Below are 19,853 nucleotides of genomic sequence, written 5' to 3' on the forward strand. Positions count from 1 at the left end.
TTGCATGGAACTGCAGGGGGTTACCATAGGTACCCCCCATGTGCACCCCCCACCCCCCAGGATCCCTGGGGGACCGCTATGGGCCCCCAATAGCAAAAACCGATTGCCTTTCCGTGGCGGCAACTCCTGCATACTAATATGGATGGCGGTGTATACCAGACACCGCCACCATATAAAATTGCCTAGGATTGCCTACCAGCGGAAAACCGGCGGACGGTCTTCCCGTCCGCCGGGGTCCCCCCCCGCCATGGTAATGTGGAGGGGGGACATTTGCAGCGGATGGAGGATTTTAGTGGGCGGATCATCCACCCTAATGGACCCCTTAATTTCCCCAAAAAAATAATTATTAAAAAGTTATTACCAATCAATAATTAACAATAAATTAGTTATCAATACTCAACCTTAAAATAAATAATTACTTAATTACAATTAAATTACTTCCCACCCTATTGCCCTATAACCTCTCAACACACTTCAATAATACATTAATGCACTTAATATAATTACCAATTAATCAATTTATACAAATTAAATACCTATTAATTAAAATTAATTACCAATTAATTATTTAAAATAAAACTAATTATCAATACCAATAAATAAAAATTAAATAATTACTTAATTACAATTAAATTACTTCCCACCCTATTCCCCTATAAACCCACAAGCCGCTAAAGAACTAAAACACAAAATTTATTTAAAAATAATGACTAATTCCTAAAAAAAAAAATTAATTTACTATAATTAAATTACTTTCCACCCTAATCCCCTATAAAGCCACAACCCGCTACGGTACTAAAACGCACAATTTACTTGAAAAAATTATTACTAACTTCTAGAAATGTAATACATATATTCTAAAACTAGTACAATAACGAACAAAAAATATAAAAACAAACATATAAAATAAATAATAGAAGACATAACTTAATATTAATATCGATATTAGTAACATCGATATTTTTGCTATCGATATTACTAACTTCGATATTAACAAAAACGATATTTCTTACCTTCAGGTCGATATTCTAGTCGTCGATATTCTTGACTTCGATATTATGTCCCTACGATATTTCCAACTCGATATTCTTATAGGTTGAAATAAAAAACTCGATATTTAGACTGTTTACCAATCATCAGCAGGTGATGTGCATTATAGAGCGGACCGAAAATTATTCGCTCCCATGCATGCTTTGGAGTATTGGCGTGTTCAAGGTGTGGTGATTAGTTTTTGGAATAAGGCACCTGCATAGATGACCGGTGTTTAATTCCGTTTCAACCCTGATATCAAGATAAAGATACGAGACTCCGTCTCTGAGAGCTTATTTAGTGGCAACAGTTCCACGATGTCCTACAAGGGCCACTTAAATTATTTTCTGTTGCAGACTCTCGGGAATCAAAATGCTTGACCCTTGTAGTATAACTCCTTCCTGAGTTATGGATAGTTCATCCTTGACATTTTTATATTTTTGATATTCACCATCACTGGTGAGTGGCTGAGGGTGTTGGTTCCATGACTGATTGTAATTATATCCTTCGATTTTAACATGTTGCTATAATGACTGGTAGCAGTGATAATCAGGGCTAACAAAATAACAGCTGGTGTGTTTTATTTTACAATGAGATTGATATAGGCATCAACCATTTTAGATAGAGTACTGTGGTCTTGTATAGGCACTCTGGAAAAGTATTCAGCAGGGTTCTGATCCTTCCCTAGATGATGCACAATGGTATGATTATACTCTCATAATCATAGTTCCAATTGTTCATTGCAAGGAGGTATTTTGTCCTTTGGATTTTCAAATATAGTCCGTAAAGCTTGATGATAAGTTGCCAACCTAAAAGGTTTACAGTACAGGAATTCATGGAAATTTTCACAAGCCTATACGACAGCTAGGAGTTTTTGTTCAGGCTGTGAGTAAGCATGTTCTGTTTGGTACAAACATCTACTTGCATATGCCACAATATGCCTTAGAGCATTTGGGTGTCCCCTGTGGTGTGCAAGGATAGTGCCTAACCCAACTGGGCTAGGGTCAACGACAACCTCTGTCTGAAGCTTTAGATTAAAGTATGCCATTTAAGTAGCCTTCTCAAACAATCATGTGACTAATGAAATTAAGCATTCTTTTTCATCAAGTCTCTCAATGGAGTACTTACTGTGGCAAAGTCTTGAATGTATCTGGAACAGTACCTGGCCATGCCAAGAAATTAACGCACCATAGAAGCATCTTCTGGGGGACCAGCATTTGACAGTGCTTGCACTTTATCAGGATCTAGTGTCCTACTCCGATCAGAAAATATATGGCCAAATAATTTTGTCTTTGTCTATGGAACTCACACTTGTCTGCATTCAAAGTCAAACCTTCTTCAGCAAGTAAATGACATACTTGTGTAAGAGCTTTATTGTGTACTTTTTGGATAGCTCCGAAAACCAATATGCCATCATCGTGAGTGAACGCATTCATGACAGGCTGTATGACATGTCTAATGAGGTCTTGAAACAGTTCTGCAATGGATGACACACCAAAACGTAGTCGCTCTCGCTCAATTGCCTTGTTTGCCTGACGCATGCAAACGCATGTACGTACAGCTCCTTCAATGTCCTTTTTAAACACTACTTCTATAGGAGAAATCCATAGCGTTGGACCAGAAGAAAGCTCAATAATATCATGCCTAAGTAATGATTCAAGTTCTTTCTCAAAAGCTTCTTGCAAATGAAAAGCAATATGTCTATGTCTTTGAGATTTCCCAAACCATGAAACGACAAAGGGAACTGACTTACTATTTCATGGTGAGCATTCAAGTTGTAATTCATAGAAATCAACCCCATATGTGTGCTGAAACGGAGTAGACACTGTTCCCTGAAGCACATGTGTGGCTACTTGCACCTTCGATTTCTTGTGTTTCGTTGTCTGTACAAATTAACCTTGACTTTTCAATGGCATCCATGCAGCTCATGTATACACTTTGGTTTTCAATGACGTAAGATGCAGCAATGGAGATTATCAATGTACCACTGTTGATAATGGAAGGTATTGAACATCCATTTATTTTCAGTGAAATATTTGGACAATGTTTGAATGTCTTTGATGCTTTGGCATGTTGATCTTCCTTTGACTGACATTTTTCTTCACAAGCAGTCACACCAACATTCATATGCTTTTCTGAGATAATCATCAACATGGCACAATCATTTTCTACTTTTTCACTTGATACTGATACAGAAGAACTATTTGACGATGATTTAGATGATGATTGACTTCCTCCAGTGTCAATTTGTCTTAACTGATGTCGCCCCTTGGGCTTATGGGTGTCCATCAAACGTTGCTTCTGGAACGGCCTGGTGGCCATTTAGTCTTCACGTTGTGACGTACCTACCTTTTCCTTCACTTTGCAAACCATCGCAAATTGTTTTTCCTTCCCACAGCCTTTGCAGATCTGTCGAAGAGTGGGATATTTACCTTTGTGTGGAAATGAAAATCGCACATAAAAAACACAGGTTCTTTTCATGTGTTGACATCACTTTGTGTCCTTTAGTCTTTGGGTTTGGCTTACTTTTCACAGTCGTGACAAATGTATTCTGGGCCCCTCTGTCCTCCACAGTACTGCACATAGTCAACAATGTGATGATATGTCAATTGTGCAGTGTACAAAAAGTGAATGACACACAGCTAACACAAAGCTTGCCGGGTGCACTGCAATGACCATTTCACCTCTGACCCACAGGTGACCAAGAACTCACTGCAGAGGACAACACCAGCAACCTGCAGAGCCTGTCTCCACCCCCGGTACAAGGACTCTCAGATGTTGACTCCCAGGATTCCATGGAAGATGAGCTCGAGGCCGGCCCATCTGGTGTGCCAGGAAACAACAGGTCCCAGGACCCCATCGTCCCCCCACTACAGCTGTGCCAACAACAACTCCACACCAGACCCCTGCTGTCACGGTCTGTTCGGTCACCTCCACCACCACCACCATCACCACCAGTGCTGCCTGCAACACCCTCCCTGTCCCAGAGGATGACCTGCACACACCACCAACGGAGGAGGGCAGGGAGAGGATGCGGGTGCCCACAGTGGTGGAGGCAACAGGTCCGTGGCAGCAGGGCAGGTGGGAGGGGCAGTGTCACCCAGGGACACCAGGAGGCTGGTACCCACTCCCAGGAACACATCACCAGAGTCCTGGGTGCATACGAACGGACCCAGGGACAAACGGGCCGGTCGGACCAACTGTTGCACAAGCTCATCCTGCTGATGAGGTCCATCGACACCCGCATGGGACAAATCGTGGACCTCTTGAGCAGTACTGAGGGACAGGCATGCACCACAGACAACACCTCCACCTCCCTCTGGTGGGCCGCATGATGACAGTTCACCATCCTCCCCTGCGCCCATAGAGAGGGGTGAGTCCTCAGACCCCACTGGCCCTGCAGCAGGGCCCCCCTGCCAAAGATGAAGGGGCCGTCCTAAGAAGACCCTGGGAGTATCTGGAGGCCAAGCACCTGCCAGACGCCCGTCATGGAGCCAGCCATGATGGCAACCCTCTCCACCACTGCACTTACTTTTTGGACTGTCCTTCCCCACACTGCCTTGTGAATGGCATCTGTCTGTTGGACTGGGTCACCACATGACTATCTCATCTACCACAACTGTCATCTCACTGCTCCACCCCACCCCCAATGGAAATGTAACCCCCCCTCGCATCTCACCATTGTAAATAAAATATCCTCACAAACATGTTGGCGTGTCAGCTCCGTCTTTATTGCAGGATGTACAGTCTTCAACATGATCACAATGTACCAGGAGCATGGGCTGTATGTAGGCAAGGATAAGTCGAAGGCACCTAGGGAAACATAACCGAACAAACGTCACTGGTCTGGGTGTGACATCACAGACATCACACAACACCTACCATCAGGATAACCCAACATGCACATGTCACAATGGCCAACAAGTGTCAACATACACGTCCTGTAGATGTCCCCGAATGACATGTCCCAGAAACATTTCCAACCACCACTGAGTCTACAACTGGCTGATGCTACAATTTTCACATCCCAGTTAATGACAACAGCAATATCATCAAACAATGGGTATGTTGCACATTCACACCCACCGTCAAGTGAAGTAGTGGGTGATGAGCTGTTCACGCAGGTCAACACCTTCCTCCTCTCCACTGTCCTCATCACTGGACATGGCTTGGTTTGCAGGCTGGGGCCTTGGGTCCTCCTCATCATCCAGGAGCAGGGGAATCCCCTTGCGAATGGCTAGGTTGTGGAGCATGCAGCATGCCACAACAATCTGATACACCTTCCCGGGCAAGTATGCCAGTGCACCTCCGGTCTTGTCCAGGCAGCGGAAACGTGACTTGAGCAAACCAAAAGTACGCTCCACCACACGACTTGTCCTCCCATGGTGCTAATTGTAGCGGACTTCAGCTGGGGACCTGGGATTCCATTGTGGGCTCAGCAACCAGGGACGTTTGGGATATGCAGAGTCACCTAGGTATGACAAACACAAATAGACATTGCAACCTTGCTGAGGCTCTGGGCAGCAGGTCACACACACAGCACGCCACACGACTAGGCATACTCACCCACAATCCATGCACGCTCAGGAAGAAGATTAGCCATCAGCTGGGGCACTATGCTGTTCTGCAGGATGTAGGATTCATGGGCTGAGCCTGGTAATTTGGCACACACCTGCAAGATGGTCATATCTGCCAGGCACACCACCTGCACATTGATGGAGTGGTAATGCTTGCGATTGCGGTATATGTGCTCACTTGCCTGTGGTGGCACAAGACCGACATGGGTGCAATCAATGGCCCCAACAACATTGGGGATGTGTCCAAGGGGATAGAACTCTCCCTTCACAGCTGGCAATTCAGCACCCCTGGGGAAATGGATGTATCTGTCCTTCTATAGCATCATGGTGGACAGTACATCACGCAGCACCTTGCTGAACATCGGTTGTGACATCCCACCAGTGCTGGACACAGTCTCCTGGAATGATCCAGTGGCAAAAAAATGCAGGGCTGCCATCACCTTATAAGTAGGGGTGAAAGCTGTTAGATATGCCCTGCGGGGCTGCAGGTGGGGCTCCAACAGATCACAAAGGGTTTTCAGGGTGGCTCTGTCCAGGTGGCATTTCCGTATGATCGCAACATTCTCCATGTCCTCCAGCAGCGTCAAGTGACGAGTCAAATTTGGCCTCCTCCTATTTGAGATGATAGTGGACACATGTCAATGCAATACTTCATGAGATGTGCACAGCATATCATGTTCTGGATGACACAACCACAACAATGACTGACATCTATAGTGACTAACAGACCAGCTGACATGGAGTGACACCTTCAGCTACACAAAGGGCACACGTGTCAACTTACACAAGACAAGTACCTCAAACACCACCTTTGTCAATGTGAATGCACATAGGGATATGGCCACAGTTCACATGGGCACGCCTGGGAGTATAGGATCCAGCATCTGTGTAACTAATCAAAACCACTGTCTCATACCTAGCTGCTGTACCTGTCACACTTTAATGCGTCATTGCAACCTGGCACACATCCACCACACAATGACCACATTCGGCGCTGGAATGATGAATGTGTTCATGAGCAGACATGAGAGGGAATGCTAAATAGATCATCATTCATTGATACGAGCATCGCTGTGATTGTCACTGGACCTCAACACATTGACATGTGTACATATTGTACAGTCCAGAACAACACTGTCCTGCCTACACCAACATCAAATACATAAGTGACATGTGAGTGAGTACAGGCAAATCTACGTTACACACACACAAACATGGCATGTGTAGCCATCAGTGGAGTGAATTGAGCATTGGCATTGTGTGCACAATGATGTGCCATTGAACATGTTGGCACTGTACACTGTTGATGCATTGTATGGCACCCAAATCGCGGTAGCTACCGCCTGGCCCCAGCGGTGTGTCACCAGCACCCCCATTCACACAAGTGCGGTAGTGATAGGCATGGAGACATGGGGAAATGGAGGTTGGCATGCTCTGCCACCTGAATGGTGGAGCCTCGTGTCAATGTATGGCACCCAAATCGCAGTAGCTACCGCCTGGCCTCGGCAGTTTGTCACCAGCACCCCCATTCACACAAGTGCGGTAGTGATAGGCATGGAGACATGGGGAAATGGCGGCTGGCATGCTCCGCCGCCAAAATTGTGGTAGCGCACCTCGGGCCGCTGGGTTGTGTCACCGCCATGGAGCATGCCCATACAGCCAATGGGAACCATGACTGCGGTGGCATGATGCAATTTTGATGATCGCGGTAGGCGTGCTCCGCCACCGCGGAGGCGGTCATTGGATGCATTTGAAAGATGCACCATCGCGGTAGTGCACCCCGGGCCCCTGCGTTGTCACCGCCATGGAGCATGCCCATACAGCCAATGGGAGCCATGATTGCGGTGGCATGATGCAATTTTGAAGATCGCAGTAGGTGTGCTCTGCCACCGCGGAGGCGGTCATTGGCTGCATTTGAAAGAGGAAGACCTGGACCACCAATTGCTGCAGCTTTGCACCTTTGAAACGACCCCAGAGAAGATCCGTGCCAGTCCCTTCACGAGCGATGAGCTGGAGGTACTGGTGGACGAGGTGCTCACACAGAACCCAAAGCTATATTGTGCCCCAACTGTCGTGGTAAGTCTTCCAACAGTGGTGGTCTAGGGCAGGGGGGCCACACCTGTAGTTGGACTGATGCAGTATGTGCCTGGGAGTATGGGGTAGTGTCATGCACTGCCTGACATGCTGTCTCCAGTGGGAGGGTGTGTGTACCCAATGCCCAAGCTTTCCCTCCCTGCACATGTATGTATGAGTGACCTGTGTTGTGTTGTCAGCCATACAGTGACACAGAACCTTGTTCATGCTGTAGTCAGGACAGTGATTGCTTGGCTGGATGGCTGTGTGTGCCCCTGTAGTCCTTCTCAGTGTGAGCCCAGCCGGCCTGCACAGTACCCGCCTACAAAGACAAGGACACCTCAGTCAACTTACAGAGTATGACATCCGTCTTTTCACATTGCACTCCAGCTATGGGTCATCTCAGCACTGTATTTTGCACATAACTGCCCTTGTGAATAGCATTTTGTATTTGTGTGATCATGTCCCTCAATGTGACCAACATGACACATTCAACTATTCACAGGACAGGGACATTGCTGGCTGCACAGTCTTGGACACAGTGAGTCCACCCCCAAACACAGGTTGACATGTGATGTATGTGTTGCTCAAGCCAAAAATGGACTGAAGTGTGGGCATGCTTCATGGGTGTTTCAGTGCTGACATCCACCATGTGCGTGAGATGTGCAGGGACTGTGTTCCCCCTCAAACCTGCATGCTTTAACATTAGCTTTTCCCATGCAGGTGTCCCATGTGAGCTGTACTATAGTCTCTGATTGACAATTTCGTTTGATATGTGCTGATGTTGTATCTTGCTGCTATAATGATAGATGTCGGTACATGGCACTGTGTCACTGATCATTTCCCACTCTTGTCTCCCATGCCTGCAGCTCAAGGTACACCAGCGTAAGGCCGTGTGGAGGGCCATTGGAGCGAAGGTGCGAGCCCTGGGGATCTCAAACCGACGGCGCACCCACTGCCACAAGAGATGGGACGACATCAGCCAGCTGGCAAAGAATGTAGCGGAGATGACCTTGGGGCTGCTTCCTCGCACTGGGCGTCTGGCACGGTGCAGTATGACACCACTAATGGGGCACATCTTGGCGGTGACACAGCCTGAGCTGGATGCACGTTTGAAGGAGCATCAGCAGCAAGCCAGGGGTGAGCATTTGGGAAGTCTGAATTTGGCTGGGAGTGGCTACATGTGTACAGAGCCTGTGCCAGCGCTGGCCTCTGTGATGTTGGTAGTGTGATGCTGTGGCATGTAAGTGGCTGCTGGCCCGGGTGCCTGTGGCATGCATTTGCTCTACCTGTACTTACAAATGCGATTTGGATGCTGTGCCTTCACATTACATTCTGAGTTGTGCTCTTCAGGTTTCTTCTGCATTGGTGTAGTCTTGCGAATCCCATGGGAGGGAACGGCAGTGTGGCCAATCTGACAGTGCGTACATCAATGCGTCCATTGCATGCACCTATATTGGGGAGGCCTACACATCTTACAGCAATGTGCAGCATTATATTGTCCCCAAGGTACGACATGGTGGGTGGCATGGGCTAATGTCCATTGTGGACTGTCATGTTGTAGTCTGGGTCTGTAATGTCCCCTCCTGTTCCATCCAGTTCTGTCATTGGCAACAAGTAGTGTGCCCCCATCATGTCCCTAGGTGTGCTCAGAACTAGTTGTGTGTCTGTTTGAACAGAGCCACAAGCAGGGTGTTGTGCTGTGTGGTCATCACATGGCTCACTCATGCCTGAGTATCCTGTTTCCACGCACTGCTTGAGTCAATGTAGTGAGTTTGCATGATGTGATTGCACAGGGTGGTGTGCAACATGTAGATTTGGTCAACTTTTGTCATGCATTGCTTGCATATGTTTGTTCTGTTGCTGCCACTGACCTGACCCTACATCGCTCTCTCCCATGCAGCATCACCTGTGGTTACGGAGGGACAGGAGACGGACACCAGTGGGGGTGAAACTGGCACCACAGCTGCCCAGGAGCCCAGTGACACATATGTCACCAGCGCCTCGGAGGGGGACAGGAGTCTGCTGGAGGAGTCCCAGCCTGAGACGCAAAGCACCACATCATCCGAAGCCAGCGGGGATGCATCCATGTTTGAGGGCACAGGGAACGGGGACTCTGCATCGACTTCCACCACTCAGCGGCCATTGCCCACCCTCCCAGCCACTTCCTCTGGTGCTGCCCATGTCCACCTCAGTAAGAGGGGGAGAGCGTCCTTCACCCCTGGCACTGCTGCCCCTGTCCCCCCTGCTGCCATCCGTGCTGAGTCTGTGGACCTTTTGCGCCAGCTGTGTGTAGGCCAGACAGCTCTCCTCAATGCCTTCATTGACTACGACAAGAAATTGGCCCAGGTGGTTGCTTTCATGCAGGGCATACATTCTGACGTGGGTGGGCTGCACCGGACAGTCCAGGCTTTGTCAACAGTGACGTCTGCCCTGCAACAGACACATACTCACAGTCCAGCTCCAGTCCCTTTGTCCACCGCCCTGGCAGTGGCCACGTCTGACGATAGTGATCATGGTACACATACATCAAAGTCACGATACAGCGCGCGGAGCACACAGCAGCAGCAACCCAAGTGGTCCCGGGCACAGACACCATCCCCACAGAAGACCAGAGGCACACCAGAGCACAGGGAGAAAAGCCCGTCAGGCGATACCAGTGGACAAATAGCAAAGCAGCAGACCTCAGGCACACATGCCTCAGTAGCATCCCCATCCAAGGACTCTCCTGCCCCTAAAGCATCACGCAAAGATAATCGTACAGAGGCTGTGCCCACCAAGGAGGTGGTGCATGCCAAGGGTACACCTAGGAAGGGCTCCAAGGCAGTATCACCAACCACCTCGACTCCCATTTCAAGCCCAGTGAAGTAGGGGCCGGAGGGCACTGTAGGGGTAACACCTAGTAAACAGGGGAAGGGGGGAGCAGAGACAAAGCAAGGCAAAGCGTTCTGCTGGCTCCACCACATCACCAGAGTGGCTGCCAGCATTTGCACCTGCTGCAGCAGTGGTGGTGAGTGTGCCTGTTGTGCCACACCACTTCCCATTGATCCAAAGTCAGGCAAGCCATTTAGGATCCCCAAGAAGTGGAAGGGCACCCCTCCACAATCTCCCAGCCACACCGTGACTCCCGTCTGCATGATTTCGCCTCCACGTGCCACTACACCACCTGGTCCAAGCAGCCCTCCGGCTTGCCAAGCCACTGATAGCGCTACCTCAGCTGTTCCGCTCTCTCCCCCGTCAAGCGCCCCGACAGTCCCCGAGACACAGCCAGCTCCCAGTCCGCCTGACAGCCAAGTCTGAGTGTTAGTCACCTTCACACACCTGTCTCTCACACAGGTGGGCCTGTACTGCACAATGTTGCCCCCTGACTGTGCTACTTCTCATGGACTCAGTCTGCACTTTGTTCTGCCCACTGGCCTTGTCGTTCATTGCTGTGTTAGACCCTTCCCTGAGCAGCTTCTCATGGACTCAGTCTGCACCCTGGACTGCCCACTGGCCCTGTTGCCCTTCGCTGTGTTGGACCCTTCCCTGTGCAGCTTCTCATGAACTCAGTCTGCACCCTGGACTGGCCACTGGCCCTGTTGCTCTTCGCTGTGTTGGACCCTTCCCTGTGCAGCTTCTCATGGACTCAGTCTGCACTTTGTCCTGCCCACTGGCCTTGTTGTTCACTGCTGTGTTGGACCCTGCTGTGTGCCCCCTGCCTGTGTGTGCAGCTTCTCATGGACTCAGTCTGCACTTTGTCCTGCTCACTGGCCTTGTCGTTCACTGCTGTGTGCCCCCTGCCTGTGCAGCTTCTCATGGACATGCGCTCCATCTTGTGCCTTGCTCTTCTCTTCTCTTCTCATGGTACTTATCTGTGCACTGTGTGAATAAAGACAGTTTCTCCTGTTGTCTATTTTGTCAGTGTCCTTACTGAATAAAGTTAATTTGCTGTTTGTAAATGGTTTACTGTGCCACATGGTCTGTGTGGCACTTCAACATGGTCAATGTTTGGGCTCACTTACTCTCTTTTTTTCAGGGCTGACAGGTTCTTCATTTCTTCTTGACCCAGATACTTGTGGTGGCAATGGTGTAAATTTCGAATGGTTAGCAGTAGTCATTTACTTGATTAGTTCATGTTGGCTCTATTGTACACATGTCGGGGGGGGGGGGGGGTGACTGCCAGCACAGAGTGGGTTTCTGCACACAGTATTGCAGGCAGGCTGTCCAGGGTCATCATGTATGTGTGTTCTTCCTTTATGTGTGCCCAGTGGTGTATGTGTGTGGTCATCTTGTGATGGCCAGTCATCCTAGTCCCATGGCTTACTTTCCATTTGTGCTCTTGGATGGGCAGGTAGTGTGCAGTGTGAAGGGAGTGAGTTTGTGGGGAGTGTTGATGTGCACATGTCTCTGCAATGTCAACTACACACGTGTCACCCAGGAGTTGTGTGCCTGTTGTTTTGATTGTTCATCCCTGTGGATGTGGTTGTATGCCCATGTGTGAGTTGTGTGTTGTGCACTGTGTTGGTGTGTCCTTACAGTTCTGTGTGACTCCTACTTGTTGTTTTTGTCACTTGCGAGTATGCAGAGTGTTACTGGCAAGTCGGTGTTGTGGTTTGTTGCATATCCATGTGTCTGGCTGTTTGTGGGGACTGTGCAGACCTGCTGCTCCACACTGCCATTGTGGTTGTGTTTTCTCACGCCTTGCTGTCACATGGTGCCTTCTTGCCTCCAGTGTGGCATGTTGTGTGTGCTGTCATGCCATCCCCTATCTGTGCTTCAGCCGCCTACCCATTGTGGGTCTGCACTCCCTCTCTTTGTGTATGGTACACTCCTGCAAAGTCCCCTACTGACATGCAATATACTTCACTTTGGTGTGAGCTTTCCCCTTGCTTTGTATGTGTGCGTGCCTCCCCATGACTTAATTTGTGCCACTGTGCTTTGTGGTGCAGTTCTTTGTCCAGGGTCAATGTGTCACTCAGGGCATTTCCCCAATGGGTAATGTGTGATGTTCTGGTGCTGTAGGTCAGTCATGGTTGCTCCTATGCAGTTCAACTGTGTGTGCTGCCCAGTCCTGTGGTCAAGTTGTTTCCACCTTTGTGTCCCAGACTTGTGCATCTATTGGGTGATGTGTTGTATGTATGTGTGTTGTTTGTGTTTTTGCTTCACTTCCTGGGTGTGCTGTTGTCTTTGTGCTGTGGTGTTGTGTGGGTTGCTGTTCTGTCACTGATGCCTGTGTGTGTCAGGTATGCTTGGTGTGCACACACTGCTTGTTGTCCATGGAGGGCTGTGTGTGTATGTTGCCTGCTGTGCATCCCCTGATGTCGTGCTGTGTTTGCTATGTGTTTGTACGGCCTGTGCATCTGTTATTTGTTTGCTGTGGCTGTGTTGTTCTGTGATGGTGCACTTATTGTGTATGTTGTGGTATGTTGTCTGTGCATTGTTCCTTGGTGATGGGGTTGTGCACTCATGTTGTGTCTGTGCTCCCATTGCCTTTCCCCAGTTTAGCTGCACAGGGCATGTTTGTTGTTGTTGTTGTGGCTCTGTGTGAGTTTCTGTTGGGCTATGTGTTTGTCTGTTGTACTTGTTTCCACATTTGTGGTGGCATCCCTGTGTGTGTGCGTGTTATGTCTGTGGCTGAGCCCAGGGTGTGTGGTTGTTTGTGTGTGTATTGTCTGTCAAGTATTGCCAGCCTTCAGTGTGTTTGGCACTGGTGAGTGCCGAACATTGCATGTTGTTTTAAAAGACTGAATATATTAGTGACAGGCAACTTTTTGAAGACATTGTGAAATTTGGAATCTCAAATTTTGTTGATATCTTGTGACCGCAAGGGTTTGCATATAGTGTGAAACACATTTCCCAAACTTCGGTGCAACGTGATCATTCATCTGATATACAGCTGTAGCTAGTAGAATCACATGGCCCTAAAGAAGTTCACGTGTCGGACAAAACGTGTTGGCTTAGTGTGTTTGTCTGTTGTTGAGAAGAAAGAAAAGAAATTGCAAAAATGAACCGACGTATTGCATATTTCAGCAGGAAAATGTTTTGCGGACATGACTGTCACTTACAATTGCCTCTCATATTTTGTGTTTTAACATTAGCTGTGGAAAATCTGCATTAGTGCTGCAGAAAGAAAAACTAGGACACATTTTAAGTGAAATCTCAAATATCTTCCTCTTTTATTTCATTAAAACATTCTGACATGCAGACTAAAAAATGCAATTTCAAAACCAGCAGCAGACAGCCAGTTAACTCCCTGGTGTTCATCAGCTGTATTACAGTGTTAGAATTAGCAACTAGAGTGCCAACATTCTGAATTTATGCCAAACGTGTGGCACATCTGAACGCCATCTTGATAGAATCAAAGTAAAAACCTGAAAGCATGTTCTACTGAGGATATTGCAGTAAATGAGGAAATTGGAGAGCTTCATAACAAACAAGTCTCCAAAGATGGCCACCAGAGAAACAAAAGCCCAAATATAGCACCAATATCTCTCAAATGTAGCCCAATTATAGCCCAAAGACAGCAGTTTGCAAAACACTTAAATGTTTTGTTTTTTTGTAGTTTTAGATAGCAAAGACGTGACCCAAATGTATAGGAGTGCTTTACATGAGTGTCAGTTACATTACACAAGGACACATTCATTTTGATTTTAGGCATCAGGAGATTAAGTAATTGCCAAAAATCACATGATATCAAGCTGATGCCGAAACTCAAACCTGGTTCCCCAGTTACAAAGTCTACAGCTCTAGCCGTAACACCACATCCTCTCCCTTATGTATAACATATAATCAAGTGATCAACTGAATAAAAAAAACACACAGATAGCAGATGATTAAAAAGTGCTTTGTTAATATTTGGGAACTATGTCCTAATTTTAGCTGTTTAGAGCACTAACCATCATTCTATGGGAATAAGGCCCTCAAACGGAGGAAGGTGCAGAGCCAACAAGTTGACCACGCCGTGCAGGTGGGAGGAGCAGTGGCAGCACAATGGACCATGGAGGGCAAGGGAAAGGGTGGCAGGGGAAATAAACCAACCATGCAGTACAGGAAAGAGAGGCTGTGATGATAAGAAAGACCATTGAGGGCAGAAGGAAAAGACACTGGCAGTCGAACTGTACATGCCAACAGACTAGATTCAGGCAGGAGACGTCCGATGTTTTAATTGTATGTGCCTCCTGCCTAAAATCTCCTCTTATTCAATGTATAGTAATTGGAAAATCAATTCCCCAGTTTTTCTGTTTACAAAATCTCCCTCTTACCAAGTTACAAATGTTGGCAAGTAATGTACATTGGATCCCTCGGGGCAGAAGGAATGGGGTAGGAACATGGAAATGGATAATAGAGTGCAGGAGAGAGATAGGCAGGGGCACCAAACTGACCTTACATGGCAGGTGTCAGGGTATGCAGCAACACCATACAACACACATGGCAAACGGAATGGAATTGCAGCACAACAAGCCATGGAAAGCACAGGTCCATGCACATGGACAACAGAGAACAGAGGGGAAAGAGGCAAGGGTAGCAGGCTGACCATACCAGACAGACAGGAGAGGCAGTTGTAGGATAACTGACCATGCAGGGCAGGAGGGAGGGGGCAGGGCAGACCAGACCAGACCAGGCAGGAGGGAGGGGATAGGGGTCTGCACATGGAAAATGAAGGGCAGGGGGCAAGGGGGCACAGCAGGAGCAGTAAGCTGACCATGGAGGGCAACCGGGATGGGCACTGGAAACACAACACACCATGGAGGGCAACAGTGAGACTATAATGTCATGCACACAGACTATAGAGAGAAGGTGGGAGGTGTCAGGGCCAGCAAACTGACCACATAGGGCAGGTGAGAGGGGCTGTGGCATTACAGAAGACCATGCATTGCAAGCAGGAGGGTAAGTGAGTGGATGTGTAAGTGGTGTATAGACGAGAGACTGGGTATATAAGAGACTTTTACATGAGATAGTGGGTGTTAAAGATTTTGTATAGGTAAGCGAGTGGGTTAGTCTGTGCATGTATGAATACGTGAGTTGCTGTGTGGGTATCTTTATAGTTGACTGAGTTGGTGTACCAATGATTGTAAATGGTGAGTCAGAAGGTGCATATGTGGCTGAATGAGTGATTGAGCAGATATATATATGTCTATATGAGAGAGTGACAGGGTATATGAGGGGCTGTTTCGGTGCATCAATGTGTGTGCATGAGGGTGTATGGGTAAGTAAATGGGTGTATGAGTGGCTGTATGTGTGAGCAAATGGGTGTTTGAGTGGTTGTATCGGTGAGTAAATGAGTGAGAGACAGGTTGAATGGGAAAGTATGTGGTTATCTCAGTAACTGTATAGATGTATGAGTGGGTGTGTAAGAGTGTCTATGTCTCTATAACTGAATCTGTGACTGGCTGTATTGGTAAGTGAGTGAGTACATTAGTGGCTGTATATGTGAGTTAGTGGTCCTTTTAGTGGCTCAATTGGTGAGTTGATGTTTTACTGGCTGTATAGATGTGTGATGAGATGTGTGAGTGTTTGTATGGGTTCTGTGAATTAATTTGTCAGTAATTGTGTGGGAGTGGGTATTATGGGGGTGTAAGTGGGTGTGTCAATTGTTTCTTTGGATTATGTCATGAGTGATGTCGTTTGAGATGTCATGAGTGATGTCACTGACCATGTCATTAGTGATGTAATATGTGAGGTCATGAGCAGTGCATTGCACTGGTATGAGTTATAGTTAGCTCAGGTAACAATAACTGTTGAATTTTTCTGGTTTTGTACAAGTGAAATGTCAGCCTAACTATAATGTCCCTGTAACCTGTGTGTTTTCAGTGAATTTCTAAGGTTTTTTAAATGCTAATTCCTAACTCTAACGTGCCTTTAACCTTTGTTTTTTTTGTTAATTTAAATATTTTTTAAATTCAACTTCATAACTATGATGTACCTGTATGTTATTCTATAATTAGATATTAAACATTTCATCTGCATGGTGCACCACTTATTGCCGTATTTGTCATCTATATATTTAAAAAACTACATTAATCATATTATTTCAAGATATTTTTGATTTTCACAATGATGTCCTGATTGCCGAGGACACACCTCAAATACCGCATGTTTTTGACAACGCCTATATAGACATATTTCACATAAAGGTAAGTGTAGCTATTTAGTAGTGTAACGCCCTGAACGTCTCAGGATCGTTTAACAGACACGACAATGAGGACGCAACCACTTGTGAAGGGTTAGTTCTTTTAATGAAGGCAAATAAAATACAAAGAACAAACAAAAGTTATAGTCACTGGAATCTTCCAGGCTAAGTACGTTACCAGCCCACAGCACGGATGGTCCTAACCGTCCTCTGCATATACGCCGATCCCGGCGTATGCCAACAGAGGGCAGAAATGAAATGGCCGACAATGCCAATCGGTAGGCTGTGAGGGGCACGAAGAGTGTTGGGGAGAATCGAGGAGTCAGGGAAACACCCAGCCGGGGTCTCTACCTGAAGGGAGCAGCCGCTCAACCTCTTCCTCAGACTGCACCGGGACGCGGAGTCACCTCCTGGTGATGCGTCACCGATACCCCAATCACAAGCAAGAAGACTGAACCGAGAGCAGCCGCTCGATCGATCCTGTGGACTTCCGAGTCTGTAACGCGGCAAACACCTCCTGGTGTGCGTTACAGCTGGCAGTCCCTGTGTCTCTGGTCGGGCTGGGAGTTACGACTCCAACCAGCAAAAGCGCCACTGCGCTTGGACTCAGCCGAGTCAAAAAGCGAAGCTCAATGGTTGACCGGTAGAGCTTCCGGGTCCTTCACAGGTGACGATGGGGCAAGACACGGCCCAGGGAGTAACGACTCGACCTACCTCCGTTCTTGCCTTACTGGAGCACCACTCCGGAACACTGCTCTTCACGAAGCAGGTACGTCGGTGTAAACACAATATCCGACAGCCTTGTACCTCCCGGTTCCTCCCTTTATAGGGCGTGTTTTCCTTGAGTTATGTAACAGCTCTCCTGTTTACATAAGGGCGTGTTTCCCTTGAGTTATGTAACAGCTCTCCTGTTTACATAAGGGCGTGTTTCCCTTGAGTTATGTAACAGCTCTCCTGTTTACATAAGGGCGTGTTTCCCTTGAGTTATGTAACAGCTCTCCTGTTTACATAAGGGCGTGTTTCCCTTGTATGACAGGAATTCTTGACAGTACATCCTCCCTCTCAGCGGCTCCCCACGGGTCCAGCGCTGGCAGGAAAACGCCGATGGAACAAGGAGACCAAGCGCGGAGCATGAACCCCTTCAGCCGGTTCCCATGAATGCTCCTCCGGGCCATAGCCTTTCCACGCAACCAGGTACCACAGCTTCCCCCTGCGCCATTTGGACGCCCGTATGCCCGACACTTCATACTCCACCTCCGACTCTACGCATACCGGCCTAGGTGTCCCAGACGGCTTGGAGGGTGCTGGTTTGAGCAATGATACATGAAAGACAGGGTGTATCCGCAATGACTGGGGCAAGCACACCTTCACGTTCACGGGACCCATACACTTGGTAATTCGATAGGGGCCCATGTACTTGGGATGGAACACACTGTTCTTTCGAAACCTCATGTTTCTTGTGGATATCCAGACGTAGTCTCCAGTGCGGTACAGTGGCCCGGGCCTTCTCTTCCTGTCTGCCGCAGCCTTGTATCTTCTCTTGGCCTCTATTAGGACAGCCCTTGAGCGCATCAACGTGTCTTTTATGTGTGCCACCCTGTCCGCTGTGGCGGGAATCCTGTCCTCTCTGAACGGATGTAGAAATGGCAAGAACCTGGGATGTTGGCCATAGTTGCTATAGAACGGAGATGACTGTGTGGAGCTGTGAGTGGCGTTGTTATAGGCTATCTCTGCAACCCATAGCAAGTCGACCCATTCTTCCCTGCCCTGGTCCACAAAACATCGCAGATACTGTTTGAGCGTTTGGTTCAGGCGCTCGGTTTGGCCGTCCGTTTGAGGGTGGTAGCTGGTGGACAGGGCAGTCTTAACATGCAGCGCAGTGCACCAAGTCTTCCAGAATTGCGCAGTAAACTGCGACCCCCGGTCCGACACGATCACCCCAGGTAATCCATGCAGTCGTACCACATTCTTTAGGAGTAGTGACGCCAATTCCCCGGCCGTAGGGACTCTCTTGCAGGGGATGAAGTGCCCCATTTTCGTCAAGTAATCCACCTCCACCAGTATTGCCGTCATCCCCTGGTCTACCGGTAGGCCCACCACGAAGTCCAGTGATATGCTATCCCATGGTCTATCCGGGGTCGGAAGTGGATGTAAGAGCCCTTGGGTTCGGCCATGGTCGGCCTTCATGGTAGCACACGTAGGACACTCCTGTCCCCACCTCCTGACATCCACACTCATGGTTGGCCACCAGAAATGCCGTCCCATGCTAGCCACCGTTTTTTCAAAGCCCAGATGACCTGCGCATGGAGAGTCATGGCACCAGATGAATGCTTGTTTCCTTAGCCTAGGCGTGGGTATCAATAGGCACCTGCCCTTCAGGGGTATCCCGTCCTTCAGCTGCCATTCTCTGTGACTGAGGAGCCACCTCCGCCATGCGAATGACCTGATCCCTCTCTTTATTCCCCTCAGGAAAGTATCCGGTTGGATTAACCCCCAATACCATCCTCGGGGAAATGATGGAACGCTCGGTTGCCGGCAATGGTTCCTTAACTGCAGATTGACGGGACAGGGCGTCCGCCTTCCGGTTTTCCGTCCCCGGCTGATATGTGATGCGGAAGTTGAACCCCGCAAAGAAGATCATCCACCGCAGCTGCCTGGGAGAAAGGTGTCTAGTGGCCGTCATGAACTGTAGGTTCCGATGGTCCGTGTACACCGATACCACATGTCTTGCCCCCATCAACCAATGCCTCCATTCGGTGAAGGCGTCCTTGATTGCGAGAAGCTCCTTCTCCGCAATATGGTAGTTGCGTTCGGCGTCGTTGAGTTTGCGGGACATGTACGCAACGGGATGAAGCACCCCTGTGTCGTGGTTGCGTTGGGACAAGATAGCCCCCAGCGCCACATCCGACGCGTCCGCTTCCACCACGTAGGGGAGATCCGGATCGGGGTGAGCCAACACCGGCGCCTTACCAAAGGCGCTTTTGAGGGCCTCAAAGGCTTTGTTCGCTTCAGGGGACCAGACAAACTCCTTGGACTTCCTCAGTAGCTGTGTGATTGGGGCC

At 48.3% G+C, this 19,853-nt stretch overlaps 1 protein-coding gene across 1 annotated transcript in view; it reads left to right on the forward strand.

Moving 5' to 3' along the window:
• The window catches only part of LOC146780074 (uncharacterized), a 68,599-nt gene extending 57,040 nt beyond the window's left edge, over window positions 1-11,559 (forward strand). Inside the window, exons 2-3 of the mRNA XM_085637708.1 lie at window positions 8,549-8,819; window positions 9,583-11,559. Of these exons, the coding sequence (XP_085493834.1) occupies window positions 8,687-8,819; window positions 9,583-10,550 (1,101 nt within the window). The 5' untranslated portion in view covers window positions 8,549-8,686 and the 3' untranslated portion in view covers window positions 10,551-11,559. The remainder of the gene's footprint in view (window positions 1-8,548; window positions 8,820-9,582) is intronic.
• Window positions 11,560-19,853: the final 8,294 nt, after the last annotated feature.

Source organism: Triturus cristatus, chromosome 12 (genome assembly GCF_964204655.1).
Source record: "Triturus cristatus chromosome 12, aTriCri1.1, whole genome shotgun sequence".
In the NCBI taxonomy this organism is placed as follows: domain Eukaryota; kingdom Metazoa; phylum Chordata; class Amphibia; order Caudata; family Salamandridae; genus Triturus; species Triturus cristatus.